The sequence below is a fragment of the Salmo salar genome, chromosome ssa10, assembly GCF_905237065.1.
Source record: "Salmo salar chromosome ssa10, Ssal_v3.1, whole genome shotgun sequence".
In the NCBI taxonomy this organism is placed as follows: Eukaryota; Metazoa; Chordata; class Actinopteri; order Salmoniformes; family Salmonidae; genus Salmo; species Salmo salar.
Window position 1 is genome coordinate 96114132 of NC_059451.1, and position 23721 is coordinate 96137852.

The following is a 23721-nucleotide window of genomic DNA, read 5'->3' on the forward strand; positions in this document are numbered from 1 at the left end:
AATCGTGACGTCATCGTCAGTGCTGCTAGCAGAATAGTTCGTGCTAATTAACGGTTGTCTGGGTCCATTTAACTTTTGTTTCTTATCACTTTATTTCACCCAGATGCAATATTTATTGTTTGTACTGTAGTCATATTTTGTTGGTTTATTGCTCGCTAATGTTTGTTGGCTGACTGGCTTCGTCCTGATCCAGGTGAAGATGAAGCGCTGCGATGCCCTCTGATTTTATATCCCTCAGCTCGGATCTCGACCTTAATTCCCCCAAATCCCTTTACTCTAAAGGTAAGAATTATACGAATGTTATGCCTTGTGGCATAGATGCAGTTGAACAGTTTTCCTATTGTTTTTGGACTATGACTGATTAACGGGTAGATGGCTAGATAACGTTAGCTAGTTGGCTGGCTAGATAACGTTAGCTAGCTAACGTTAGTACTGTTCGTTGGCTATCTAAAGTATGCAGAGAGCTGATGCGCGATAGCTAGTTAGCTAATGTGTGCATGATGGACAAACTATAGGGAGCAACTAGCATCTAACATTAGCTAGCAGCAGGAGGCGTGTTGTGTTATTGTTTTCCCTCGGGGCAGTCGTTGTGGTTCGGTCCCATGACTATGGGCGGCGTGATATCTAAACGATTTCTAAGGCTAGGTTCAAGTTGTATAGTAACAAACTTCTCCTCGATGTATTGTTGAATGTGTCACGATGGTTTAGCTAGTTGGCTACATTAGCCACCAGGCTCCATTGCCATGGCTCGGTAAACCAAATGCTGAGAATCAGACTAGACCAGTTGGCAAGCATTTAGGCGCGTAACAGGTTAAAACCAGGTCATCTGCCTGGTGTGGAACGCGTGAAAGTGCCCCCCTTTTCGTTGTGCTTACAACTGTGTGTGTTTGTGGTTTTACTATCCATGTGGGGACCAGAAGTCCTCACAAGGATAGTTAAACAAGGAACATTCGGACAAGAGGGGAAATGTCGCAGGTCCCCAAAAGGAAAAATGCGGCTTAAGGGTTAGGGGTAATAGGATTTTGAATGGGAATCAATTGTTTGGTCACATATGTTACAGTAAATAGCTAATTGGCAGGCCTTGTCAAAAGTTAAGTTAAGGTATGTTCAGAAATCAGACTATTCATTATTATATTTAACATGATAGCTAGTTATATTATCAATATGATCTACTTACCTAATTGTATTGGTTTGAATAACATCTAGTCCCCATATTGAAACAATGTAACCCCTTTCACTCTGAATAACAAAAGTGAAGTGCATTTTATTCTTGTTATAGTAGTAAGATAAATGTGAAGCTTGACCTACAAACCGGTTTCATAGAACCGTCTAATGTCCAAGCCTAACTGTATCTTGTGTGTCTGATTAGGCTACTTTGCCAGCTGATGTGGTGGGTGCTGACTGAGTTATAACGGATGCAAGGCTGCTCTTGTGATAACAGCTATGAACAGGCTTCATTTTCCTCTCACTGCTCAGCCCACTCCTCCTCCAGTCCAGCTGTGTCCGGAAGTGATCAAAGCCTGGGAGGTTCCAGTCAAAATACCTTCTACAGGTGCAAGATAAGACTGGCATGCGTTGATAGTGGTGTCAATTCCTCAGCATAACTTAAAAAAAATAAACAGAATTATAGACGCACTGCTGTCTTGGTGCTTGAGGTCTGCTAGTGGTTTTGAACCTCTCGTCTTATTCCTTATTGGCTAGTCATCTAGGCCTAGATAGGGGCTTGCAGCGAAGGAATGCTACTGTGTGTTTTGACTTCTGTTTTCTGATGTAGGCCTAAAGCAATGTTTTTTTCTTCTTCTGAATTCTGAAAACTCTCTTTCCCCACAATCTACAGATGCCCTGTATATGGACTAGCCTACCTGCTGATACAATGGTTCAGACACATCTGTCCAGACCCTGTGTGTGGTACACTAATACTGCAGTATATTAAAGGCCCTGCCATGCTAACATGAGCTAGCCATATGGTGCTGCTGTTGAATGTGATGAGGAGTGTGTAGCTTATTTATATGACAGTAATTGGCTAAGGAGAATTCATAAATAGTTGTTTACTGTAGGTAGATTGGTTACATCTTATTTCCTTAACTGGTGGCCCATGGGCCGACTTTGGCCCGGGTGGTTTTATTTGACCTCCCAAGTTTAATGAGTACAAAATATAAAAATGATTTATTTATTTTCATTGTTGGACATGAGACCGTAAAAACACTAGGAAATCAGCTCGAAGTGATTTTAATTTAGCAATCTGTTCCCATGTATTCTCACGCATAATAGACGTGATGGGATACAAATGTAACCAAGGTTTGAAATGATTGTTTTTGTCGTATTATATCTGTTTGGGCTTCTTGCGGTCAATTTGCAGTTTACAAATTATTTGTAATTATCTTCGGGCCCCCGACCATCCGCTCAAAAAACAATCAGCCCGTGGATAGACTGGATCTAGGCTATGCTATCCATGACCTAGGCAGCCTATTGTATTTCAATGTCTGGCCTTGTATTCGGGTAGGATCTTTGTCTTTTAATCTCATAGAACCAGACGTGTGTCTAAATATTGCATACAAGCTGTAGCTGTGAACTCTGGCGTGCATGATTACCTATGAGTTAAATATGCATGTTAGAAGACTGGGCATTGCTAGAGACTGGTGGATTTTTGGCGTCCAGCTTGTGGGCTGGCAGTTGTAACAAACACATTTCGGTGTCATCAAAGCAAAGGGCCAGCTGCAAGAAAGAAAAAAAATAGTCTGACCGTTGGCTTGGCACAACTTCAAAGCTAGTGTAATGTGAGCAGTGTGTAGCCAGCCGACAGAAAAGTATGTGGTGAGGTAATCGGATTGTAGTAGGGGAAGTATGCAAGACTTGGCTGACTTGTAGGCCTTGGCTAATAAAAGAGAATTGTTATAATCTAGGCCTATTGCTGTGCTCTTCCCCCCACATTGACCTATCGCTATATCAAAATCTGCACAAATCACAATCTTTCTGTTGATTTCATTCGCTTCATGCAAACATTATGGGGCTTTTGCAAATGTCTAATTTCCATAGCAAATTAGCAGACCCCAGCTAGTATGGAGAACTAGAAGGAGAGAAATACTGTGGTATGGGGAAGCGAGTGAGTTTAGTGCCGAGGCGATGCGTTTTGGTGGAGTGTAGTCTACCTCCAACCACATCAAGTAGGTATCAGTCGGTACTTGTAAAAATGTCCATTCTTTCATGCGTAACTTGTACCTATGGATATTTTTACAAGTATCGACTGATACCGATTCAATGTAGTCGGAGGTAGGCTACACTCTGCCGAAACTCATGGCCACCGGGAATGATGGAGTTGAGAATTGTTGGTTAAGGTAGGACTAGCCTAAGCCTTTTGGTTTGGTCACTATGCTGCTGGGGTTGACTCATTAAAGGCAGATCAGATGACTGCTTGCTAGGCTACATATGCTAGATGGATACGCTGCATATCCACAGCAGATTTATCTGTCAGAGTGTTGATGAGCTATGTTTCTTAGCAACCAGGCGACCTCTCACTCTTAGTGGTGTTTGGTGCACTTTTAAACCCCCTGATTTCTCTCCTCATCCTCCTCTTCCTCACCAGAGTCTGTGTATGACCTCCTCCCTAAGGAGCTCCAGCTGCAGTCGTCCTCCTCCCAGACAGACACACCCACCATGAGCCAGAAGAGTGGGGGAGAGGCCGGACCGCCCCCTTCTGCATCCCTGGCCTCAGGTAAGCCCCTCACTCTCAACCCACCAGTCTCACCTAGGATCAGATTACTCTCCTCATAACCTCACCTAGATCATTAGTAGGCAGAACATTAGGCTGACCTTAGATCAGTGTCTAGGGAACAACTCTCCACCCTTCCTGCTGAGTGCCTAGTGGTGGGTGCTAGGTGTGAGAGAGTGGGAATAAATATAGTTAAAAAAAAGTGAATGAGCACGGCCTTGGTCTATATATTCCTAAAGTCATATTAGGCTACACACTACTGTTGCCTGTAATCTGTCACTCTAGAGTCTATAATCAAAATATAATTAACTGTTTTGTTTTCATTCGTTTGATTGTTCAATGTTTTCATCTCTCTTACTTAGAGAGATGTAAATTAATTAAACCCATCACTAGAGACTGTATTTACCGTCAGTTTCTATTGTTAGTTTTTATTCTCAGATGGTGGGAAGAGGTGAAAACAGCAGGTTATAATTAGCAAAGCAATTATCTTGTCCTTTTAGCACTTCTGAATTAGCACGCCTGTCTGGATCTGAACTGCCTGTCTGCTATAGCCTTTCTGTGTTGAATTGGCACGCCTGTCTGCTATAGCCTTTCTGTGTTGAATTAGCACGCCTGTCTGCTATAGCCTTTCTGTGTTGAATTGGCACGCCTGTCTGGATCTGAACTGCCTGTCTGCTATAGCCTTTCTGTGTTGAATTAGCACGCCTGTCTGCTATAGCCTTTCTGTGTTGAATTAGCACGCCTGTCTGCTATAGCCTTTCTGTGTTGAATTAGCACGCCTGTCTGTATCTAAACTGCCTGTCTGCTATAGCCTTTCTGTGTTGAATTAGCACGCCTGTCTGGTTCTAAACTGCCTGTCTGCTATAGCCTTTCTGTGTTGAATTAGCACGCCTGTCTAGATCTGAACTGCCTGTCTGCTATAGCCTTTCTGTGAACAAGATAAGGATCTGAACTGCCTGTCTGCTATAGCCTTTCTGTGAACAAGATAAGATGACACGCACAAACACACTAAGTCATGTAGACTAGCATAAAGAAATATCTCGAGATCAGAAACGAATGACGTGCTAGTGTCACTTCAGTGAATGGGGTATTAAAACAGAACGTGAAATGGTTTTGAAAATGGCAGAGTACTCATACCCTAGACTAGTAGACCACTTCCTTTTATCACAGGAAGCTGACTGAACTTGGTAGTCTTGTGGCTGCTGTCATTGTGCACAGTAAACCCGAAATAGGTATAAGTTGACCATAATCACTGATACAGGCTTTGATATATTCTTAACCCCCTTATTGGTTACTGTTAGGATTGGAGTGTAGGGTAGCCTGTCCCAGATCTATATGTGTTTTAGCCAACTCCTCTGACTCTCGTTCTCATGCCTTACATGTGCCAGGCTAGGGTAATCTGATCCTAGATCTGTGGTTACAGGCATCTTCTACCTCAAGCTCAGTTTTAGTGCGATGACAGGTCCCAAGCTATCTTTTCACACCAAACATATCTGCCACAGCTGTACTGAAGCATTACAAATCTATGAAGAGACAACTTAAAAAGTTATATCCTCACAACAGTATTTCATTGATTCAGTTTGCGGATTGCCAGGAAGTTGAGTCATGACTGATCAGCTCTTGTTGCTCATTGGCTGTCTCATTTGTATTGCAGGAAGTTTCCTCCCTCTGAGGCAGGGGGTGGCTGCATATAAAATGGCCTGCAGGTCACTGCTCCATAGGTCAGAGCCTTGTTTATTCTGTTGCCATGGCTACGCTCAGTCCAAACCCAATCCTCCAATTGGCATGTTCAGACCATTGTATAGGCCTAATACTGTATGCACAAACTGCTCTAGCCTCCCTCTACATTTAATTTGGCACCGCATCTTTAGTTAGCAAATTTGTCTGTTAAGAGGAAAGTCTGACTGACCAGATTTTGCTGTTTTTTTGTTTCTGGCAATGTGTATGCAACAATTTTACGAAGCATGCCGTTGATTTTTAAAGAGCAAGTTGTAGTAGGAATAAACATTCCAATGGGGGAAACATGGGGCCTATTTGTACCATTCTCAACTTTAACTTCAGAAAATTTGACCAACACCAGAGAGCTCTGGCATGCACAGTAAGGGAATGTAGCCACACACAAAACATCTTCAAATCAATTTAGAGTTGGGAAGAAGGACATTTCTAGTTAAATCATGGTCAAATGAAGCTGTTTGAATGGGACTGCTAGCCTGCCCTGTATTGGCATCTGTACTAACAATGCCATCTTCCACTCTCCAGATGCCACCTCCTCCACCTCCAGCCCTTCTCCATCCTCCTCTCAAGACATGGGAGACCCCTGCAGCACTGGCCCCAGACCCAGCACAGCCCCCTCTACCTCAGCCATGGAACAGCCCCAGCCCCCCCTCCTCCTCCACCATCCCAGCAGTGCCCCTAGAGAGGGTTCTGGAGACCCAGGGGGATCAGAGATGCAGGGGGTAGAGGGAGCTCTGTCTACCCTTGGAGGGGGAGGCTGCAGTGGGACCAGCTCTGGAACAGGAGGAGGAGACCCAGGAGCAGGGGGGGTGGGAGCCCAGCAGCCCCAGAACACCCCCTCTAAGCGGAGGCCAGTGCTGAGCATCTCCCCCCCTCCAGAGGACCTATTTGATGACAGCAGTATGTCCTGCCAGGAGGATCCAGCCCCGGCCGGGCCAGCAGGGCCAGACTCAGAACACAGCAGCAGCATCTGGGCCGACGACTCAGCCTCCAACTTCAGCCTGATCAGCTCCAGCTCCTACAACGACAACACAGAGGTCCCCCGCAAATCCCGTAAACGCACCCCCCGCCAGCGGCCCGGGCCCAAGCCTGCACCCCCAGAGGACAGCATGGACGTGTTTGATGCAGACAGTGCCAAGGCCCCACACTTTGTCCTGTCTCAGCTGGGCCCAGACAAGGCCAGCCCCAAGCCCAGGTAGGTTGCATAGTGTGTGTATCTATCTATCTCTCTCTCAGCAAAAAAAGAAACGTCCCTTTTTCAGGACCCTGTCTTTCAAGGTAATTTGTAAAAATACTAATAACTGAACGGCTCTTCATTGTAAAGGCTTTAGACACTGTTTCCCATGCTTGTTCAATGAACCATAAACAATTAATGAACATGCACCTGTGGAATGGTCATTAAGATACTAACAGCTTACAGACGGTAGGCAATTATGGTCACACTTCTGAAAACTTAGGACACTAAAGAGGCCTTTCTACTGACTGAAAAACACCAAAAGAAAGATGCCCAGGGTCACTGATCTGTGTGAACGTGCCTTAGTCATGCTGCAAGGAGGCATGAGGACTGCAGATGTGGCCAGGGCACGCCTAAGACAGGGAGACATGACGGACAGCTGATCGTCCTCGCAGTGGCAGACCACGTGTAACAACACCTGCACAGGATCGGCACATCCGAACATCACAGCTGAGGGACAGGTACAGAATGGCAACAACAACTGCCTGAGTTACACCAGGAACGCACAATCCCTCCATCAGTGCTCAGACTGTCCGCAATAGGCTGAGAGAGGCTGGACTGAGGGCTTGTAGGCCTGTTGTAAGGCAGGTCCTCAGCAGACATCACTGGCAACAACGTCGCCTATGGGCACAAACCGACCGTCGCTGGACCTGACAGGACTGGCAAAAAGTGCTCTTCACTGAAGAGTCGCGGTTTTGTCTCACCAGGAGTGGTGGTCGGATTCACGTTTATTGTCGAAGGAATGAGCGTTACACCGAGGCCTGTACACTGGGGCGGCATCGATTTGGAGGTGGTCCATTATGGTCTGGGGCATTGTGTCACAGCATCATCGGACTGAGCTTGTTGTCATTGCAGGCAATCTCAACGCTGTGCGTTACAGGGAAGACATCCTCCTCCCTCTTGTGGTACCCTTCCTGCAGGCTCATCTTGACGTGACCCTCCAGCACGGCCAGGCACGACTCCAACACCATCATTCCATTTGCTGATGACACAACACTGATCAACAACGAGACAGCCTACAGGGAGGAGGTCAAGACAAAGGAGATGATTGTGGACTACAGGGAAAAGAGGACCGAGCATGATTCATTCTCATCAACAGGGCTGCAGTGTTGCAGGTTGAGAGCTTCAAGTTCCTTGGTGTCCATATCAACAACAAACTAACATGGTACAAGCACACCATCACAGTCGTGAAGCGGGCACGACAAAACCTATTCCCCCTCAGGAGACTGAAAAGATTTGGCATGGGTCCTCAGATCCTGAAGGATTACTATATCCTATCCCAGGTATTCCTTAAAGAGGTGGGGTTTCAGGTGTCTACGGAAGGTGGTGATTGACTCCGCTGTCCTGGCGTCGTGAGGGAGCTTGTTCCACCATTGGGGTGCCAGAGCAGCGAACAGTTTTGACTGGGCTGAGCGGGAACTGTGCTTCCGCAGAGGTAGGGAGGCGAGCAGGCCAGAGGTGGATGAATGCAGTGCCCTTGTTTGGGTGTAGGGCCTGATCAGAGCCTGAAGGTACGGAGGTGCCGTTCCCCTCACAGCTCCGTAGGCAAGCACCATGGTCTTGTAGCAGATGCGAGCTTCAACTGGAAGCCAGTGGAGTGTGCGGAGGAGCGGGTTGACGTGAGAGAACTTGGGAAGGTTGAACACCAGACGGGCTGCGGTGTTCTGGATGAGTTGTAGGGGTTTAATGGCACAGGCAGGGAGCCCCGCCAACAGGGAGTTGCAGGAATCCAGATGGGAGATGACAAGTGCCTGGATTAGGACCTGCGCCGCTTCCTGTGTAAGGCAGGGTCGTACTCTGCGAATGTTGTATAGCATGAACCTACAGGATCGGGTCACCGCCTTGATGTTAGCGGAGAACGACAGGGCAATGTAAATGTAAAATTGTTAGACTCCAGCCACCCTAGTCATAGACTGTTCTTTCTGCTTCCACATGGCAAGTGGTACCGGAGCGCCAAGTCTAGGTCCAAGAGGCTTCTAAACTGCGTCTATCCCCAAGCCATAAGACTCCTGAACATCTAGTCAAATGGCTACCCAGACTATTCACATTGCCCCTACCTTCTCCACACCACTGCCACTCTGTTGTCATCTATGCATAGTCACTTGAATTAACATGTACATACTACCCTAACTAACGGACAGTGCGGTTTTTGGTACTGCATTGTCGGTTAGGCGCTCGTAAGTAAGCATTTCACTGTAAGGTCTACACCTGTTGTATTCGGCGCATGTGACTAATAAAATTTGATTTGACAATGCCACCAGCCATACTGCTCGTTCTGTGCGTTATTTCCTGCAAGACAGGAATGTCAGTGTTCTGCCATGGCCAGCGAAGAGCCCGGATCTCAATCCCATTGAGCACTTCTGGGACCTGTTGGATCGGAGGGTAAGGGCTAGGGCCATTTCCCCCCAGAAATGCCCGGGAACTTGCAGGTGCCTTGGTGGAAGAGTGGGGTAACATCTCACAGCAAGAACTGGCAAATCTGGTGCAGTCCATGAGGAGGAGATGCACTGCAGTACTTAGTATCTGGTGTGACCACCAGCTGTATTGACTGTTACTTTTGATCACACCTTTGTTCAGGGATACATTATTCCATTTCTGTTAGTCACATGTCTGTGGAACTTGTTCAGTTTATGTCTGTTATATGTTATGTTCATACAAATATGTACACATTAGAGGTCGACCGATTTATGATTTTTCAACGCCGATACCGATTATTGGAGGGCCAAAAAAAAGCCAATACCGATTAATCGGCGTTTTACATTTTTTTAATTATTATTATTTGTATTTATTTTTTTGTAATGACAATTACTACAATACTGAATGAACACTTATTTTAACTCAATATAATACATAAATAAAATCAATTTAGCATCAAATAAATAATGAAACATGTTCTATTTGGTTTAAATAATGCAAAACAAAGTGTTGGAGAAGAAAGTAAAAGTGCAATATGTGCCATGTAAAAAAGCTAATGTTTAAGTTCCTTGCTCAGAACATGGGAACATATGAAAGCTAGTGGTTCCTTTTAACATGAGTCTTCAATATTCCCAGGTAAGAAGTTTTAGGTTGTAGTTATTATAGGAATTATAGGACTATTTCTCTCTATACGATTTGTATTTCATATACCTTTGACTATTGGATGTTCTTATAAGCACTTTAGTATTGCCAGTGTAACAGTATAGCTTCCGTCCCTCTCCTCGCTCCTACCTGGGCTCAAACCAGGAACACATCGACAACAGCCACCCTCGAAGCAGCGTTACCCATGCAGAGCAAGGGGAACAACTACTCCAAGTCTCAGAGCGAGTGACGTTTGAAACGCTATTAGCGTGCACCCGGCTAACTAGCTAGCCATTTGACATCGGTTACACCAGCCTAATCTTGGGAGTTGATAGGCTTGAAGGGGTAGGTACAATTTGTGGAACGTTCCAACAGGAATCTGTTCCAAAAAACGTAAAGTAAAAGGTTGCCAACCAACAATGCATACAAAGTAGCAACGCATACAAACCTAGCTAACTAGCTGCTGAATAGGCATCAACTCACCACGTAGCTTATTCTTAATGTTTGTCCATAGGCAAACAGACATGTGAGGACAGACAGTTTTTGGAATAAACGTGATGAGTGAAAAACGCAATGAAATAGACCACTCCCTACCCGGTATCTTATTCTGCCGCTATACAACTTTGTATGCGTTGTTTTTTGGAAACCTTGTTATTTACGAAGTTTTTGGAAAAGATTCCTGTTGGAACGGTCCACAAATTATACCCACCCAGGTTGAAGTCATAAACAGCGCAATGCTTGAAGCACAGCGAAGGGCTGTTTGAATGAATGCTTACGAGCCTGCTGCTGCCTACCACCACTCAGTCAGACTGCTCTATGAAATCATAGACTTAATTATAATATAATAAACACACAGAAATACGAGCCTTAGGTCATTAATATGGTCGAATCCGGAAACTATCATCTCGAAAACAAACGTTTTTTTTTTTCTTTCAGTGACATATGGAACCGTTCCGTATTTTATCTAACGGGTGGCTAAGTCTAAATATTCCTGTTAGGCATTGATGTTTATGGTTAGGTACATTGGTGCAACGACAGTACTTTTTTCGCAAATGCGCTTGTTAAATCACCACCCGTTTGTCGAAGTAGGCTGTGATTCAATGAAAGTTAACAGGCACCGCATCGATTATATGCAACGCAGGACACGTTAGATAAACTAGTAATATCATCAACCATGTGTAGTTAACTAGTGACTATGTTAAGATTGATAGTTTTTTTATAAGTCTAATGATAGCTAGCAACTTACCTTTGCTTCTTGCTTCCCTCGCGTTACAGGTAGTCAGCCTGTTAATCCTTGTGGAGTGCAATGTAAGGCAGGTGGTTAGAGCGTTGGACTGGTAACCGAAGGTTGCAAAAACAAATCCCCCCCTGAACAAGTCAGTTAACCCCCGTTTCTAGGCCATCGTTGTAAATAAGAATGTGTTTTTAATCTGACTTGCCTAGTTAAATAAAGGTGTAAAAAAAAAAATATATATATATATATATATATATATATAAAATAAAAAAATATATGTAAAAAAAAAAAAATCGGCAAATCGTTGACCAAAAATACCGATTTGTTATGAAAACTTGAAATCGGCCCTAATTAATCGGCCATTCCGATTAATCGGTCGACCTCTAGTACACATATTAAGTTTGCTGAAAATAAACGCAGTTGACAGTGAGAGGACGTTTCTTTTTTTGCTGAGTTTATATAGTACCAGTCAAGTTTGAATACACCTACTCATTCCATGGTTTTTCTTTATTTTTACTATTTTGTACATTGGAGAATAGACATCAAAAGTATGAAAACACATTTGGAATCATGTAGTAACCAAAAAAAGTGTTAAACAAAGCTGTCATCAAGGCAAAGTAGCCACCCTTTGCCTTGATGACAGCTTTGAACAGTCTTCACTCTGCGGTCCAACTCATCTCAATTGGGTTGGGTGATTGTGGAGGCCAGGTCATCTGATGCAGCGCTCCATCACCCTCCTTGGTCAAATAGCCCTTACCCAGCCTGGAGGTGTGTTCCAGTCTTGGAATTGTATCAACTCGCTACCCAAAGCTTTTACTTGTTACATATTGTTAAATGCACTAAAGAGGAACAATGAGTACATATGTTCATCCCCAGAATCTTTTCACGTGTCTATTTTCAAAGGATAAAGCTAAGAGCATTAACAACTTCATAGTTAAGAACATTAACAATATGGAAGAACATTTTAACTTATTCTACAAGAACCATTATCACTCGCTAAAAATACAACCTTATGGAACAATCCTTGGCTAGGTTTTCAGAATTCACCAATTAAATTGGTCCACATGGAAAACTAAAGCCATATAAAACCGGAAATGACGTGGACATTTATTTCCATGACAGAATTAAAGTGTTAAGGTCTCCCGAGTGGCGCAGTGGTATAAGGCACTGCATCGCGGTGCTAGCTGCGCCACTAGAGATCCTGGTTTGAGTACAGGCGCAACAGGGAGACCCATGTGGTGGCGGACAATTGGCCTAGTGTCGTTGGGGGAGGGTTTGGCCGTCAGGGATGTTCTTGTCCCTGTGGCGGGCCGGGCACAATGCACGCTGACACGGTTGCCAGTTGTACGGTGTTTCCTCCGATACATTGGTGCGGCTGGCTTCCAGGTTAAGTGGGCGTTGTGTCAAGAAGCAGTGCGGATCGGCTGGGTTGTGTTTCAGAGGACAGACGGCTCTCGACCTTTGCCTCTCCCGAGTCCGTACGGGAGTTTCAGCAATGGGACAAGACCGTAACTACCAATTGGATACCATGAAATTGGGGAGAAAAAAGGGGTAAAATAAAAAATATTTTGGACTGAACAAAAATATAAATGCAACATGTAAAGTGTTGGTCCTGTGGGGGAAAAAAAGGGAAAAAAATAAGCTGATCCCAGAAATGTTCCATACGCACAAAAAGCGTGTTTCTCAAATGTTTTGTTTACACCCCTGTTAGTGAGCATTTCTCCTTTGCCAAGATAATCCATCCACCTGACAGGGGTGTTGGCCCCAGAGTCAAGAAGCTGATTAAACAGCATGATCATTACACAGGTGCACCTTGTGCTGGGGAGAATAGAAGGCCACTCTAAAATGTTATGTTTTGTCACAACACAATGACACAGATGTCACAAGTTTTGAGGGAGCGTGCAATTGGCATGCTGACTGCAGGAATGTCCACCAGAGCTGTTGCCAGATAATTTTATGTTAATTTCTCTACCATAAGTTGCCTCCAACATCATTTTAGAGAATTTGGCAGTGTCTCCAACTGGCCTCACAACCGCAGACCATATGTAACCACACCAGCCCAGGACCTTCACATCCGGCTTCTTCACCTGCGGGATCGTCTGAGACCAGCCACCCGGAGAGCTGATGTAACTGTGGGTTTGTACAAACTGTCAGAAACCATCTCAGGGAAGCTCATTTGAGTGCTCGTCGTCCTCACCAGGTTCTTGACCTGACTGCAGTTCGGCGTCGTAACCTGACTTCAGTGGGCAAATGCTTACCTTCGGTGGCCACTGGCATGCTGAAGAAGTTTGCTCTTAACAGATAAATCCCGGTTTCAACTGTACCGGGCAGATGGCAGACAGTGTATGGTGTCGTGTGGATGAGCCCCATGGTGGGGTTATGGTTTGGGCAGGCATAAGCTACGGACAACCAAAACAATTGCATTTTATTGATGGCAATTTGAATGCACAGAGATACATCCATCACCATGTTTCAGCATGATAATGCACGGCTCCATTAGAAGAGTGGGATAACATTCCACAGGCCTCAATCAACAGCCTGATCAACTATGCCAAGGAGATGTCGCACTGCATGAAGCAAATGGTGGTCCCACCAGATACAGACATGTTTTCGGATCCATACCCCTACTTGTGTTTATTTGTTTTTAAGGTATCTGTGACCAACATATATATCTATGTTCCCAGTCATGGGAAACCCATAGATTAGGGTCTAATGAATTTATTTGTGTTGTGTGTTCTCCAGTTCTCTGGAGGCTGGGTGCCTGCTGAAGGGATGTCTTCTGTCAGGTCAGTACCCCCAGAAGAGCGAGGGCAAGGAGCTGAAGATCCTGTTGCAGCCAGAGACCCAGCACCGGGCGCGCTACCTGACCGAGGGCAGCCGCGGCTCTGTCAAAGACCGCACCCAACAGGGCTTTCCCACGGTCAAGGTGAGACGCTTTCTTTTTCCAACCAATTTAAAATAAACTGTATTAGTCATTAGGTTGATTTGTGTGTTAAGCTGTGTTGCACTCTCAACTCTACTCACCGTCTTCTCTCTCCAGTTGGAGGGCGTCAGTGAGCCGGTGGTGCTGCAGGTGTTTGTGGCCAGTGACACAGGCAGAGTGAAGCCTCATGGGTTCTACCAGGCCTGCAGGGTGACAGGCCGCAATACCAAAGCCTGCAAGGAAGTGGACATCGAGGGAACCACTGTCATAGAGGTCCCTCTGGAGCCCAGCAACGCCATGTCACTAGCGTAAGGGACTCATTCATTGAGTTAATGAAAATAGATGCGTTGTTGAAATATCAGTGTGTTACTGTGTGTTTGTTTCACCATCTGAACATTTTGTAACGTTGAATCTTGACAGGGTTGACTGTGTGGGGATCCTGAAGCTGCGTAACGCGGACGTGGAGGCTCGTATTGGGGTTGCCGGGTCCAAGAAGAAGAGCACCCGGGCCAGGCTGGCCTTTAGAGTCAACATCCCCCATGCTGATGGGTCTGTCCTTACCCTGCAGACCACTTCCTCACCCATCCTCTGCAGTGAGTCAACTACCACCATATTCATACAAACACAAATAACTATTGGTTATCCAGAGTATAAAGTACATTTGGATGTATATGTGCTTGTTTGATGTTCATTCAATGCAGTGTGTTCATGTCAGGCTGAAACAAAAGCTGGCACACCACGTAGCTCCAATAGTAGGGTTTTGTGGACCGCAATTATTCATACTCTGCTGTGTGTCCTTCCCCAGCCCAGCCAGCGGGGGTGCCAGAGATCCTGAAGAAGAGTCTCCACAGCTGTTCAGTGAGAGGAGGAGAGGAGCTCTTCATCATAGGGAAGAACTTCCTCAAAGGAACCAAGGTCTTATTCCATGAGAACCCAGCAGGTACCAGCACTAACCTGCCTGCCTTCTTCCTTTCTTTCCTGTCCTCTTTTTCCCTTTCCTCATATCCCTTTCTTCCTCTGTTTGTGGTGTCTGTAATGTCTCCTCATTGAGTGGCTTTAAAATATATATATATATATATATATATAGATAAAACATTGATTCTTTTCCAGATGATAATTCGTGGCAGGCTGAGGCAGAGATTGACATGGAGCTGTTCCATCAGGTAGCCCATTGATATCATTGCATGAGAGATGCATACGGATCATGAGCTGACTTTGTCCTAATCCTAATGATGATGTTGTGTTTCCTCTAGAATCATGTGATAGTGAAGGTTCCTCCCTACCACAACCTGTCTGTCTCCTCTCCTGTCTCTGTGGGCGTCTACATCATGACCAATGCCGGGAGGTCACATGACGTACAGCCCTTCACATATACCCCAGACTCAGGTGTGCCCTGCTAAGAAAGGAGTGATGACGGGTTCACTAAGGCTCCCTCTATGGAATACAATGTGTGTGTTTCTCTCTCTTGGTTAACCTGCTTTTTTGTTCTGTCTCACACCAGAGCACTCCCTGGACATGTCTGTGAAGACCGAGGGGTCTTCTCTGGCTAAGGCCTGCATCTTCCAGGACCAGATCAAGTCTCTGGCCTCTGACCCTGCCCAGTCTGCTGGTGAACTGGTCAAACGACAGGAGGTCACCCCTATGGAGGTCTCCAGCAATAACCCATCCACAGCACTCTTCAAGGTAGGAGCAATATACCGGTCATGTTTATCCCAGGATCCTTGTATCCTCGTGGCCAAAAGTTTTGAGAATGACACAAATATAAATTTTCACAGTCTGCTGCCTCAGTTTGCATGTACTCCAGAATGTTATGAAGAGTGATCAGATGAATTGCAAAGTCCCTCTTTGCCATGCAAATGAAATGAATCCCCCCAAAAAATGTCCACTATATTTCAGCCCTGCACCAAAAGGACCAGCTGACATCATGTCAGTGATTCTCTCGTTAACACAGGTGCGAGTGTTGACAAGGCTGGAGATCACGCTGTCATGCTGATTGAGTTTGAGTAACAGACTGGAAGCTTCAAAAGGAGGGTGGCGCTTGGAATCATTGTTCTTCCTCTGTCAGCCATGGTTACCTGCAAGGAAACACGTGCCGTCACGTCATCATTGCTTTGCACAAAAAGGGCTACACAGGCAAGGATATTGCTGCCAGTAAGATTGCACCTAAATCAACCATTTATCGGCTCATCAAGAACTTCAAGGAGAGCAGTTCAATTGTTGTGAAGGAGGCTTCAGGGCGCCCAAGAAAGTCCAGCAAGAGCCAGGCCCATCTCCTAAAGTTGATTCAGCTGTGGGATCGGGGCACCACCAGTACAGAGCTTGCTCAGGAATGGCAGCAGGCAGGTGTGAGTGCATCTGCACACACAGTGGGGCGAAGACTTTTGGAGGATGGCCTGGTGTCAAGAAGGGCAGCAAAGAAGCCACTTCTCTCCAGGAAAAACATCAGGGACAGACTTATATTCTGCAAAAGGTACAGGGATTGCTGAGGACTGGGGTAAAGTTATTTTTTTCTGATGAATCCCCTTTCCGATTGTTTGGGGCATCCGGAAAAAAGCTTGTCCAGAGAAGACAAGGTGAGCGCTACCATCAGTCCTGTGTCATGCCAACAACAGTAAAGCATCCTGAGACCATTCATGTGTGGGGTTGCTTCTCAGCCAAGGGAGTGGGCTCACTCACAAGTTTGCCTAAGAACACAGCCATGAATAAAGAATGGTACCAACACATCCTCCGAGAGCAACTTCTCCCAACCATCCAGGAACAGTTTGGTGACGAACAATGCCTTTTCCAGCATGATGGAGCACCTTGCCATAAGGCAAAAGTGATAACTAAGTGGCTCGGAAAACAAAACATCGATATTTTGGGTCCATGGCCAGGAAACTCCCCAGACCTTAATCCCATTGAGAACTTGTGGTCAATCCTCAACAGGCGGGTGGACAAACAAAAACCCACAAACTCCAAGCATTGATTATGCAAGAATGGGCTGCCGTCAGTCAGGATGTGGCCCAGAAGTTAATTGACAGCATGCCAGGGCGGATTGCAGAGGTCTTGAAAAAGAAGGGTCAACACTGCAAATATTGACTCTTTGCATCAACTTCATGTAATTGTCAATAAAAGCCTTTGACACTTATGAAATGCTTTTAATTATACTTCAGTATTCCATAGTAACATCTGAGAAAAATATTTGCGTCATTCTCAAAACTTTTGGCCACGACTGTACATTTGTATCAGATGGTTTGGCTGGGACGTCACTCTTTAGTTGTATCAATAAAAGAAGACATCGGGATCCAGAGTCATTGGGCAAATTGTAGGGAAGTGTGTAGATTCTAGAAAATATTTAATTCCTCTCTTTTTGTCTCCTTCCTTTAGCCGTCGTCTGACACCCTCGTCTCGGTCCAGCAAACCCTGGAGCTGAGCTCCAGCACCCCGCCTAGCACTCAGTCCTTCCCCAGCCCCATGCCTCTCCAGCCTGGGGAGGTTGACTTCCCCCAGTCCCCGGTCTTCCCCTCCCTGGAGCCCCTCTGCACCATCCAGAAGCAGGACATCGCCCCAACCACCTCCTTCCCTGTCTCCAGCGACAACACCACCCTCCCCCCTGTCCCTCCAGAGGTACCCCAGCAGTTCCTCCGGGACCCCCAGGAGAGCCTGCCTCAAGATTCCTCCAACCCCAGCAGTGAGGTGGTGGTAGTGGACATGTCCCAGATGGCACCCCACTCCCAGCCCCAGCTCCCCCTGTTCCCCCAGGACGGGGTGGCCCAGCTGGAGAGGGCAGTAAGGGAGCTCCAGGCAGGGGGAAGCGACCTGGTACAACAGGTTATGGAGGCAGCAGTGGCTCAACAGCAGCTCAACTCAGTGCTGTACAGTCCCACGCCCTCCACTGACTCACTGCAGCAACACGTACAGGACACCATGAACAGCCTGAGACTGGGGGGAGCTGAGGGCTCTCTAGCCACACAACACCTACAGATGCAACAACAGCAGATCCTTGGCAACATGCATCAACAGCAGCAGCAGTTACATCAACAGCAAGTCCTTGGCAACATACAGCTACAACAGCAATTATTATTACAGCCACAGGATCAACAACTGCAGCAACAGATACTGGGTAACCTACAACAACATCAACAGTTTCAACAGCAGCAGCAGGTACTTGGCAACATACAGCTACATGATCATCAACAACTTCAGCAGCAGCACCAAGTACTGGACAACCTACAACAACAAAACCAAGCACTAGGCAACCTGCAACAGCACCAGCTACATCAACAACAGTTACAGCAGCAGCTCCAGACTGAGTTCCTCCAGCCCCAGATCCACTCCTCATCTCAGCCCCAGCAGCAGCCTGTGTCTCTCCTCCAGCAGACTGGGGAGCTGCTCACCATCCAGACCTCCAGCTTCCCCCAGGAGCCCCCCTCCCACTCCTCTCCTCCCCAGCAGCTCTTCCAGTCCCCCAGGCCTCTGTCGGAGACCTCCAGCCCCCAGCACCAGGCAGCCCTGCTACAGAACACTCTGACTGTGCTGACCAGTGGTAACCTCAGTCAGGAGCCGCAGGCCACAGGGTCCACACTGTTCCTTTCTCCCAACACTCTCTCTAACCAGGGTAGTCAACAGCAGCTAGCGTTCCTGTCCTCCATGGAGACTTCAACCTGTGAGCCCCAGACCATGTCAATGTTCCAGGCCCAGCAGCAGCAGAGCACCCCCATGGACCAGCAGCAGTCCCTTCAGCAGACACAACTACAGCAAACCCAGCAGCTTCCCATGGCTCAGCAGAGCTCCTTGTTCCAGACTAGCCCTCTGCCCCCCAGCCAGCACCCTCAGGCCCAGCCCACCGGCCTCCTCCTCTGCACCGCCTCCCTCAAACCCCAGGCTCTGCCCCCAGCCCTCCTCTTTAGTACCCAGGCCCAGGGCCCGTCCATGGGAAGCAACAGCACCCCTTGCCCCCAGGACACCCCTGCTTCCCTCTTGTTCTCCCAGCCCACCATGGTGGGGGTCAGGGTAGAGGTGGCCCAGACGGACCCAGTGGAGCCCATGTTATTCCAGGACCAGAGCTCCTCTGTAGGGGGGACCCCCGCCTCCAGAAATACCCCTCCGCAGGGTCTGTTCCAGGGGCAGCAACCTATGCAGGTGGGCTCCAGCTCAGTCAGTGGCCCTCCCAGCCAGCAGGTGGAGCTGTTCCTGCCACAGGGTTCTCTTTCTGGTCTGCAGGGCAGCATGGCCACACAGGAACTAGGAAACCAGGCTGCAGCAGGGGAAACTATCTTCGTAATGCAGAGTGGGCTGGGGGTTGTGGGACTGCAGAGTACCACATCCTCCCCTGGTAAGAGACCCCCAGAGCAGCTGTTCCAGACGGGAGTGAGTGGGAACGTTGGCCAGCCAGGAGGACAACCCAACCTGTTTGTGTTTGGCCTCCAGGACGGTGAGACTGCTTTACCTGACAGGATCAGTACTCCGCATGCACAATAGTAAAGGAATATTTACTTACTTGATATATAATACCCCATTGATACATTTCAGAGTGTTTGTGTGGCATCCTTCTCTTTCTCCTCAGATTCCTCCCAGCTGATGACGTCCTCTGGTCCTACAATGTCTGCCCAGAGCCAGCCCCAGAACCACAACCCTTTGCAGGCCAGCCACATACAGCCTCTCATGGACCCAAACATGGGCGAGACCACCACACCCATGCAGACTAATCTACAGACACCCATGCAGACTAATCTACAGACACCCATGCAGACTAATCTACAGACACCCATGCAGACTAATCTACAGACACCCATGCAGACTAATCTACAAAACGCCATGAGTAGCTTAGAAAATGCCTTGCAGGCCAACATACAGACCCCAATGCAGACCAACATACAGACTGCAATGCAGACCAACATACAGACTACCATAGAAACAACCCCCATGCAGACCAACCTCCAGACCCCCATGCAGACCAACCTCCAGACCCCCATGAGCACCGCCCAGAACATGGAGAAGATAGAGGACCTGCTGGAGAGCCTACAGGAGCAGTGATCTTTACTCTGACCACCGATACACTGATGGGGGTTCTAGTAACTTCTGCCCACTCTTTGAACCCCAGACTGGGCCAGGTTGTGTCTGCTGCTTACAATACAACCCCTACAAGCAACACAGATATGGATAATGGGGGTAGAGATGTCTGGCCATGCTATGAACCTCCTAAGAACATGAAGTAATGAAGACGTTTTAAAGATTTGATCAGATGTGCTCGTGTACCCCTAGCTCATATTTTGATGAGTGTCTGTACATGCATTCATAGACAGAGACGGCTGGGCAGGCGTCGCTATGATGAATTGGTTGAGTGACTACTCCTCTTGCTGGAACAGAGGACAGTAACTCCTGTATCCATCAGTCTCACGTATGCAGTGGTTCTTCTATTTCATACTATACTGTGTTATTGATGGCCTAACGGGGGGAGGGAGATCGGAGAAAGAGCAGGAGAGGGATACAGAAAGCTGGAGCAAAAGAGAGTGACGGATGGTAGATGGATTGAGATTTAAAAGCGAGAGAGTGAAAGAGAAGGGCAGCCAGATGAAGGCATCTTGCTGTGTTCTTGTGAGTGTACAGCACAGCTTCAGTCATATCATACAGCAGTCTGTATCTGGCCAACATATCTCATCTCTTCTTTTGGCACTTCCCATAGTTTGCATTTAGTTGCGTATTAGTACACACAGGCTTTCTCCATTGTAATGCTTAGTTTGCTTATGTTCTGCAACTTGTGTTTGTGGGGGGATTTTAGAATTGGATTTGGAAGCATTTCCAGTATATTGTGAATGGAAGGATGCTTTCTACTGGGGAAAGTGAAGCGTTGTGTGGTGTTATAAACATTAAGCACTTTATAAACTGTCTTGTGTGACCAGCCAATCCTTATATCCATCCAGAGGCTCTGGGGTTAGAGCACATGTACTTGTCGACTTCCATTTAAATAATCATTTGTAATGCTTTTTGTCAAGGTATACAGTTTAACACATTGCCCATGCATTTATACATTTTCACCATATTTTTGGAGTAATAATTTAGATTTTTCTAAAGATGTTTTTTGTCTTAGTGTTGAATTCATCTGAAGCCTATTTATACCAAGTGATCCAGTCAGTGTCTGTCTGTCAATTCAGTCGGACTTCCCATAGTGAGTATACAGTCTTCGTTTTGATGTGTGTGTGTAACTAGGTCCTGTTCGTAGGCTTGCATATCTCTGCCCCCACAAAATATTTCTATTTTAAGTCGATACATTGTGTGTACACATACGAGTGGGTGTGTGTCATTTTTCTAAAGGAGTTACAGCATATTGCAATCTGTAGCCTACAATTTACTGTGTACTGTAACAATCTGCGTAACTTAACAGACTGTGTTTTACCTTGTCTTGTGTGTGGTGTGGTTGTAGTTTTTAGTTGGTTTCTGGTTCATGTACTGACAGATGTTGAACTAGTACTGCCAGTGTTCAGGGCAGAGCTGTGTGAAATAGACACGCAGTACTTCTCCCATGCAACGTCACTAGGGACTCACAGCATCACAAAGGCTGTTCCAATATCCACACGAGCATACCATTTCCTGTGAACTTCCACATGTATGCTATGCCTGTATGGGCATTGGAACATGTGCTTAAAATCTCTTACTTTGGCTGTGTTTAGACAGGCAACTCAATTCTGATCTTTTTCCACTAATTGATCTTTTGACATCAGATCTTTTTCTGTGCTGATGTGATTGGTCAAGAGACCAATTGGTGAAAAAAATATCAATTGGGCTGCCTATTTAAACACAGCCATAGAGAGAGCCATTCTCATGTTATCTATGGTGCTATGTGCAGATGTGATGGACACTTCTAATGCCATGTTTATACTAATATTTTATACTCATATCAACAGAACGAATATTAATCTTGTGGTTCAGTCTTAATTGTGTTTCTATAGTGATGGCTGTGAACAGGCAGCGTGAGGGGTGTGTATCTGGACTTACTGAAAACATATGTTCTGTTCAAAACATCCTAATGTTTGTTTACTCATTTGTACTTTTTTTACTCATTTTAACTCATGCAGCTTTCATGGATATTAACATTGTGTTTTTGTACAAATATTTTTAAATTACATTTGTAAGGTACTCTCCCAACAGTTTTGCCTCTTCTGTCATTTTCATGCAAATGAATATGCATTTGAACCCATGTTGCTCTACCCTGCTTTAGATGAAAGGTGATACTGTTATTCCATATCCAATAAGCAGTAGTCTGTTTTGACATATTGACAAACAGATGGAATGACCACTTTTAAGTTGTTGCTCAGATCCCTATAGGCTCATGTAGGCATTTGACCTTTTTCATATTTTATCATTCTGTCCTGAGAAAGTATGTCTACTCCATTTTAAAATGTCATTTAGAAATCTTCTTACCCATGAGTCCGATTACATGATTTTCTGATGTATGCAGTACAGTATATAATTGTTAAAACATTGGACGAACTCCAGTGTACAATTAGGTGTGTATACTACCAGATGTCTTCATGTAGAACTCTGGCCAACAGTAGTAAACTCATTCTAAGCTAACCATACGCTTTGAAATGGACACTATTCCAGCATAGAAATGAGTTATTTATTCCCACAGATGATGTATGCTATTTTGAACACAATTTGGTTTCACCTATCCAAAATGTCAGTTTGTCCTAAACACAATAGATGATCACATCTCTAAATACTGACGCCCAAGCCTCCTATTTCAATGGGGGATTTTCAAGAGCACATATTGTGGAATAGTAATGCCATACAAATAGATGAAGCCAACCTCCGAGTATCTCCTCTCTGTGTGATGAATGTAGCTTTACCTCAGTGGTAAATCTGTTAGTACTGGACCAATTCTACTGTTTTTAGAGGAAATATTTGAGGTATCCTAATATTGACCCTTTGGTACGATGGATGTGTGGAAATACATTTATTTTGTGGGTCTAATGTCTGGTTTCATGTTCCAAGGCCTACTGTCACACTCACTTCGATGTATCTATTGCTTAACTGTTTGAATTCATCACATTCATCTGAAAATACTAGCTAAAAATGTTCACTTTGAAGTGGAAAAATAGCACACACATGGTCTTCATCCACAAATCAGTTGTCATTATCTCATGCGAATATGAATATCCATGTTGAAATGTGAGATAGGGGTGATCAGTTGTGAAGTTCTGTGTGCCTTGAAAAACCATCAGTGTAGTATGTTTACCAGATTCCCTTTGTCGTGAGTCAAGACTGCACCTCTCTGTCTAATGTTCTATCTCTAGATGAACTCTGACAAGTCATTCTTCAGTCTAGATAGTGTCAGTGATCTGCTTTTAGTTCCATGACCACCTTAACCAATGCGGTGTGATTTAATGCATCCATCCCTGGTTGCAATACTACAAATGTGATCACCTTCACTCTTGGAACTGCTGTGCAGCTTAACACGTAAACTGAATACATGTTTGTTTCTATCCTAATTTCAGGACTGATGAGATTCATAGTTGTGAGATGGAAAAGGAAGGTGATTGTTCTGATTGTCGGCGTGTGCTTGTCAGTGTTGCTGTGAAGAGCTGGACATGAGATCAAAAGGAGAAGTGATAAGACTTCTATTGCCAACAGAGTGAGCTGTGTTTTGTGTTATCAGTTTCACCTATCAACTGCTTGTAGAGCTTCATCTATTCAGACAATGCGTCAGAACTTACCCTCTGTTTTGTCATACATATGAAATGTATTTTTGTGATATTTCTCATTCTGCTGCTACATGATGAGTAAATAAAGATGAAGGTCTTTGCTTCAACTGTTTTCTTCTGGGTCAATGGTGGCTGGATATTAAAATG

General features: G+C 45.7%; 1 protein-coding gene across 1 annotated transcript; it reads left to right on the plus strand.

Moving 5' to 3' along the window:
* LOC106561332 (nuclear factor of activated T-cells 5) lies at positions 1-23681 on the plus strand. Its single transcript, XM_014125176.2, has 12 exons — positions 1-282; positions 3584-3712; positions 5969-6638; positions 13711-13894; positions 14009-14199; positions 14312-14484; positions 14697-14831; positions 15002-15054; positions 15145-15277; positions 15393-15574; positions 17258-19304; positions 19437-23681. Exons 1-12 carry the CDS (start codon positions 213-215, stop codon positions 19904-19906), a joined length of 4437 nt encoding a protein of 1478 aa, XP_013980651.2. The 5' UTR covers positions 1-212; the 3' UTR covers positions 19907-23681.
* Positions 23682-23721: the final 40 nt, after the last annotated feature.

Coding starts and splice junctions, on each gene's coding strand:
- LOC106561332 (XM_014125176.2), top strand. CDS start 213: ATGCCCTCTGATTTTATATCCCTCAGCTCGGATCTCGACCTTAATTCC. Junction 14,200..14,311: donor AGCAACGCCATGTCACTAGC/GTAAGGGACTCA, acceptor GAATCTTGACAG/GGTTGACTGTGTGGGGATCC. Junction 14,832..15,001: donor ATTCCATGAGAACCCAGCAG/GTACCAGCACTA, acceptor ATTCTTTTCCAG/ATGATAATTCGTGGCAGGCT.